This window comes from Capsicum annuum, unplaced genomic scaffold, assembly GCF_002878395.1.
Source record: "Capsicum annuum cultivar UCD-10X-F1 unplaced genomic scaffold, UCD10Xv1.1 ctg44721, whole genome shotgun sequence".
In the NCBI taxonomy this organism is placed as follows: Eukaryota; Viridiplantae; Streptophyta; class Magnoliopsida; order Solanales; family Solanaceae; genus Capsicum; species Capsicum annuum.
Window position 1 is genome coordinate 1 of NW_025852275.1, and position 6,637 is coordinate 6,637.

General features: G+C 36.5%; 2 protein-coding genes across 2 annotated transcripts; both read right to left on the bottom strand.

The window, feature by feature from the left end:
* Nucleotides 1–584: 584 nt before the first annotated feature.
* LOC124892194 (serine/threonine-protein kinase Nek7-like) lies at nt 585–2,081 on the bottom strand. The gene is made up of 2 exons (XM_047403578.1): nt 2,049–2,081; nt 585–1,721 (listed from the first exon to the last, which is right to left on the bottom strand). Exons 1-2 carry the CDS (start codon nt 2,079–2,081, stop codon nt 585–587), a joined length of 1,170 nt encoding a protein of 389 aa, XP_047259534.1.
* Nucleotides 2,082–2,156: 75 nt separating this feature from the next.
* Nucleotides 2,157–3,994, bottom strand: LOC124892193 (serine/threonine-protein kinase Nek6-like). Its single transcript, XM_047403577.1, has 8 exons — nt 3,808–3,994; nt 3,364–3,416; nt 3,183–3,263; nt 3,061–3,103; nt 2,933–2,982; nt 2,520–2,601; nt 2,386–2,435; nt 2,157–2,249 (listed from the first exon to the last, which is right to left on the bottom strand). Exons 1-8 carry the CDS (start codon nt 3,992–3,994, stop codon nt 2,172–2,174), a joined length of 624 nt encoding a protein of 207 aa, XP_047259533.1. The 3' UTR covers nt 2,157–2,171.
* Nucleotides 3,995–6,637: the final 2,643 nt, after the last annotated feature.

Consider the following 6,637-nt stretch of genomic DNA (forward strand, 5'->3'; position numbering starts at 1 on the left):
AAATGTGCATGAGGGAAACTATAATAATAGTATAAAAAAAACTTTTTTAAAATATTAAATTCATTTCACAAGACGCTTGAGGTTGGAGGAATGGAATATTAAAAGGAACAGTTTGATTGTTGATACTTTTTTCTATAAGACAACTATAATATCGCGCTGACCTCTTAGATAGTCACTCAGCTAATAGTTATTACCTCAGAAAATCATCTTTCTTGTTGATTCTCAGGACGTGACTTTCTGAGATAATACTATTAGTTGAGTGACTATATTAGAAATTGACTCCGATAATAACACAATCATATCTAAGAAGCTGAAGAAATGTGTAATCTTTTTCTGCAGGTTGTTTTGGAGAAAAAACTAACAGTAGAAAATGTGGTAAGTGTCATCATAGAGTAGAAATCAACTTTAAAAGTACATTATATATAATCTTCACAGCTCCATCAACTGTCCTACAACAATATAATCAAAACTAAGGGATGCTCAACCACGTTAAGACTCGAGGAATAGTTTAGCCCAACAATACTTGATGATTTACGTAAGACAGAGGCTCGTTCTATAGGTCAAAAGACAGGTTTTATGCAACATCACGACCCCTTGGACAACTTTTGTGCAGTCGTGAGACTTTTTGTCAACCCGATTGCTGTTTCTCTAGACGACATTCCATCATCCCCGAATGGTTTCAGCAAACCAGCAAGCTCATTGATTTTTTCCTGCTTAAGTAGTCGCGCACAAACCTCCAAAAGAGACTCTAAAGCTTCAGCTCTTTGTTCAGTGGGATTACCCCAGTCGTCTTTGTCCTCCTTACTAGCTAATGCGGCTAATGACTTGAGCTGCGAAACCTTATCATCCAGTGCTCTAAGAGCGTCTTTCTTAGCCTTTTTGGTGTCATAAACCGCGGTTCCTCTCTTTTCTAGCTTGTCTTTGGGTAGAAGTGAACCATCGCTTTCATTTGACAAGCAGTCAATAGCAACTTCTCTACACTCGCTACCATTTTCAGTTTCAGCAACACAGCATCTTGGTGCTGCCTCTGGATCTGGTTTTGCCGACTGTAAATTAGATGAAGTGCTTTCTTCACCGAAGGATCGTGTTTTATCGTTGAATCTTCCATCAGACAATGTCATTCTGCTAGATTTTGCGGAGATACATTCCACTATATCTGCTTCCTCATGGTCCAGTGGACTGCTCAACACCTCAAGCTCTTTTGTCTTGTTATTCATCGTATCACCCTCGTCAAATCGACTAACATGCTCCGGAGAAACATGCCCTTGTTCCTCGGACCATGTTTTTGCCCTTGAACTTGACGAGCTTGGAGTGATCGTAGTGTCTGTTTGTGAGATAGTCTTCTGTTGATCATATACATTGCAAACAGCTGCCTCACTCATCACCCCACATTTAGAATCCTCACTATCTTGAGAGATCCTAACCGAGTAGCTTGTTGGATCGACTCTCTTAGTGTCAAGTTTGGCTCGGAACGTGTTATAATTGTCAGATAAGTTTCTTGGCTGAATGTTATCACTTTCGTAAAAGTAAAAGACAGTTCTCTTCTCTTTTAGCTTTAACTGTCTGTCTCTGCTACCTCTCGGACTGATAGATTTTCCAGGTGATGGTCGTGTTTTCTCTTTCGCTCTGCTCGGGGACTTCACAGGAAGAAACGCAGATGATGGGTTGTGACACAAGAGGAGGTTTGTTTGCAAATGTTGATGTCTCAACAGCTCAGCATCCTATAAGTAGAGGTAAAAAAATATATCAAGATGAATCTCAATTTAATACTCCCTCCGTTTCATTTTGTTTTTCTAGTTTTGATTTGGAACGAAGTTTAAGAAAGAAAAGAAGACTTGAATCTTGTGGTCTCAAAATAAAGGTATGCAGAATGTATCAAAATGTAATTTAACTTTGTGATCTTTAAACATGCCACGTACAAAGTTTGAATTAAGGAGTTGTTGTAAAAGGAATGAAACATTCACTTTTAAACGGACTAAAAAGGAAAATAATACTTAACAGATTGAAACGGAAAGATAAACATTTGAACATATGTAGCTCACACTCACTTGAGGTCGGTGGTCTGGATTTTTCCTTAGCATGCTTTTTATTATCTGTTTCCTGCAAGAATTATATCCGCTTTGTCAACTGACTGATTTGTTATACTTGTGGCGTGCTGAGAAGGAAGATACTTACAAGGTGGAGGAGTATATAATCAGAAGTGGTGAGAACAAACCCCGGTTTATTTTGTTGATAAGTCCAGTTTTGTCCTGTTGGATTTACATTGTCACTATATCATATAGAAGATATCAGGATAAAGAGCTTCTCTCTTTTTTTTTTTGCGTAACAAGTATAACTTTTCGAGGTATTGTTTACGAAGTTCAGATAGCTGAAAAATCAACTTACAGAAGCTTTAAACGTGGGTTGATGTGCAGCAATGTCAAACATACAGTATCCTAAAATCACAATAAAGTGTTAGTATTAGGGACATGATGTAAAGAGCTGAAATACATTTCTTCATCAACATTCTTATTTCTTACCAAGCGACCATATATCAGATTTATAGCCATAGGGTATGCCGGCAAGGAGCTCAGGGCACATGTCGTTTGGTGTGCCAGATACCTATTACATAAAATTTGCTCCAAAATTAAGGATTAGCTGTACAACTCGACATCTTTTTCTCAAATGCATTAAGCTAGGCGCTATGGCGACAGGAGCTTTGTAATATGATGAATACCACAATATTTTTTTTGATAAAAAGGAAGATGTCTACCACAACATTTTGGTACCTATGACCGAAAATAAAAGCAAATTTTAGGTTTTCTCGGTGTTGGAGGGAGAAGGGATTTCTCTCTTCCTAAATAGATATGCTGAATCGATTGTTAGGTGACAATAGATGCTCGAAACTTGCATGTAAGTAAGAGGTTCATTTTAGCACCATAGAAATTAATACCGAGGAAGCAAGGCCTTCTGCATCTAGCAATTTTCCTAATCCAAAATCACCTGTGATAATCAAGTTAATTTGACGGATAGTAAAGAAGCAAAGACGACCCAATCAAGCAATTGTTTGGGCATTCTTACCTAACCTGATGTTGTTGTCCTTTGTGATGAATATGTTACATAACTAAATTAAAATAGTTCACGTTAAAAACGTTTCATGCTAAGAAGGCTTTTCTATTTCGCCAATTACAGCAAGTTTTTACCTTGAGGTCTCTATGATGAACACGGTTGGAATCCAGATGCTCCAAAGCTAACAATAGAAGAGTCAGCCATTTGCAGAGTTTCTATAATAGCAGGAAAAAAACAACATAAAAACACGCAATATTTTAAGCTACCGGGAAGGCACAGAGAAGATTCATAAGTATTGAAATCGCATTTAACTACCTCTTCCGGGAAAAGTGCTCCTCTAGACTTCCTCATGACCTCCGCCCTGAACACTGGTAAAAAAAATCGTCACCGTTCTCAGATTACACCACAAAAGAAGTTCTATGATCATCCTATTCATTTCTTTATTTTCAACCTCATTACCCCTTCTATCGCTTTTGGTACGAGGGAGTATTTATGAAATCTGAGGTGTTTCATTCTCCAGATACCTGGATGTACTTACAACACAGGCTGAAAATAGCCACGATCTTGGCAAAAGGTTGCGCTCTACAAACACAGGTTAGCCATATTTTACGATAAAATATAGCCGGTGACAATGATGAAGAATTTTACTTAACAATTGTTTTCCCTTCCCTCGTTTAGTGGCTCCTTTTGTTCTTTATTCTTATCTTTCCTTATAGGTACACATTTAAAATGTTAGCAAAATCAGGGATAATCACTCACATCTTTTCATTTTCGCAATAATCGGCAACGATGCATATACAGCTCCACAGAAAGAAAAAGAAAGTCGAGCTTTTTCTCTGGTGCAGCTTATGCAGCAATAATCGCAACTATTAAAGGCTACGTTTTGCACTTTCTGATCCAAGCAACCACAAAACTGGATGATAGGATACCTTGTCCACCAAAGCATCTTTGTACTCTAAAAGATATGTATGTATTATTCTGAATTGCTTTAAATTTCATAAACGCCATGTTCCTTGGTTGAAGTTTTTGTTTGTCCCTTTGTTGTTTCGTGATGTACTTAACGAACTTGTTGCAACACCCCATATTCAAGTACGTGTATTGGTCTTATTTATATGGAATTAATTTTTTTTTATTTTATTTATACCGGAATTTGCCCGTCAGTGGTTCCATACGTAGGTTATTGAATAATATTTCCAACGATATAAAGATTTCCAAAAATATATAGGTTACGGAGATAATCGAGCACGTTCGAAACTATAAAACGGTGGCCGGGATATTTGGGAATAGTAAATGTGCAGGAAAATTTCCTGCAGACAAACTACTGAGGCCAGCAGAATTTTTGGGTCAACTTCGAACGATCATAACTACCTTAATATAATGAACTGGGAGAGCTGCGACCTATGAAAAGAAATATCTTTGAGTCTTCTTTCCAATACAATTGGTTTCATACAAATCCAACATCTGTGTAAGGAGTTATATTCGTTTTACTTCGGTCTATCAAAACAGATTTTTAGGGTCAACTTCAAATGACCATAACTCCTTGTACAGGACGAACTGGGTGGCCTACTTTATATGAAATGAAATCCCGTTGAATTATCCTTCTAACGATATGAATTTCACCCAAATCTGATATCGGAGCAAAGATTTATGGTCGATCTACTTTAGCTTATCAAAACAGTCCATCAAAGGACATATTTGACATTATTTAAATTTTAAAGGCATTTTGGTCATTTCCTATTATATTATGGATGGGAATATGTGTATATATACATGTATATGAGTTCAAAAACTCATTTTCATCATCAATCATTGAGAAAGAACAAACCCTAGCCAAATTTGACCTTTAAATTACTTTTGATTCAACCGTAGAAATTCCAAAGTAATCCGATAACTGCGTTTGTCATCTCGAGAGCTTCAAATGGCTCCTATTATTTGTGCAAAAAGGATTGAATAATAAAGAGGTGAATTCTATGATATGAATATTGTTTTCCTTTATTCTTTTCCATATATATGTGTGTGATAGAGGTTTATATGTATTGGTTATTATTGAAAGGTGATGGAAATAGGGTTATGGACTATTTTGCATGGTTTGGTTGTATTGAATTGTGGAAGGTGGATATGGTAATTGAGTTATGGATGGTGGATATGGTGATATACTATTGAAATGATGATTATTTATTTCTATGGCTCAATTTGGTTTAATGGATTGGTTGGAAGGATAAATGAATCCAAACTTGATATTGGAGGATGTTGTATGAATATGCATGACATGTGAATGTAATTGGAGTATAAGAGGGTTAAAGTGACACCCTTTATGGTGTAATTAAGGCTTACTACTTAACCACTAGTTTGGTGAATTCAAATAATTGAATTGTAACGTTTGGTTGCTAATACTAGATTGCTATATATGTTCATTGTAGATAAGTAATCCGAAAAGACTGGAAGTCCATTTGGGACTACTATTGAAGGTTGACAGTTAGGTATGTAAAGCATACTCTATACCATATCTTTGGCATAAAAGTGAACAATTGCTCTGTTAAGAAAGTTTCCAAAGTTATTCAATAACATGTGATCCATAATGGTTTTGTATGATGTCCTACGTTACCAATGAACTTGTTTTTACCCTACAAGATGTCAAGACATTTCAATACTTACTTGTCTTCAAAATCTTACATGTTTATTGCACTAATGAATGTTAGAAGGTATCCGGTTACTCAAACAAGATCCATGTGCTATTAATGACTCCAAAACGTATAATTGATATACTAATAAGTTCCTACTTCATGGTTATGGCATTGATGACTCCAAAACACTTCATTGATGTGCCAATGAGTTTTTACTTCATCATTATTGCATTGATGGTCTATTTATATGTCTCTTATTGATGTATCATTGTTTCAAAGTATCAAAAATGCGGTGGCGACCAAAATAACAATCCCAAAAATTAATTGAACTAAGTGATGGAAGTTCTCTCTTATCGCATGGTATCCCAGGGACATAAGCCTATCATGGGTTGATCCCTATTTATGTGTTTATGGGTGGTATCCCAAGGGAATAAGCCTATCATGGGTCGATCCCAGTTGATATGTACTAGAGGCAACCTAATGGTCACGGTACAGTACAGTAATGATTACAAAGATGATAAGAACAAAGATAAAGTGATGGAATAAATACAATGTACAGGTTGTCACAAGTTCTAGTAAGTGTGGTCCACTCCTATTATGATTTATTCACATATTTCTTATTTTTATTGAGCTCCTATATCAGATGTGATTATCTACATCTTTACATACTCAGTACATATTTTGTACTGACGTCCCCAATGGGGGACCTGCATTTCATGATGCAGGCATAGGTACCTTAGCTCATACACCGCACAAGTAGGTGTCAGGATATCCAGCTGCTTTTGGTGATCTCCACTTTGCTTTGGGGCTTTCCGTGTCATATCCTGTCACTTTTGGGTGTGAAACTGTACCACACCCTTTTGCATAAACCAGGGTCTCTCATAATCACGACATTGATTTCAACTATTTTCATATAGTTCCCCTGAACAATTGACATCCCCATGCTGTCCAAATATATTTGGTCT

Bases quoted from the DNA above. Each gene is read 5' to 3' on its own strand.
- LOC124892194 (XM_047403578.1), bottom strand. From the start codon at position 2,081: ATGCTAAGGAAAAATCCAGACCACCGACCTCAA. The intron at 1,722-2,048 runs GTGAGTGTGAGC...CTCTACTTATAG, and splicing joins ATCCAGACCACCGACCTCAA to GATGCTGAGCTGTTGAGACA.
- LOC124892193 (XM_047403577.1), bottom strand. From the start codon at position 3,994: ATGCTTTGGTGGACAAGGTATCCTATCATCCAGTTTTGTGGTTGCTTG. The intron at 3,264-3,363 runs GTAGTTAAATGC...CTGCTATTATAG, and splicing joins GAGCACTTTTCCCGGAAGAG to AAACTCTGCAAATGGCTGAC. The intron at 2,983-3,060 runs GTAAGAATGCCC...TGATTATCACAG, and splicing joins GGACAACAACATCAGGTTAG to GTGATTTTGGATTAGGAAAA.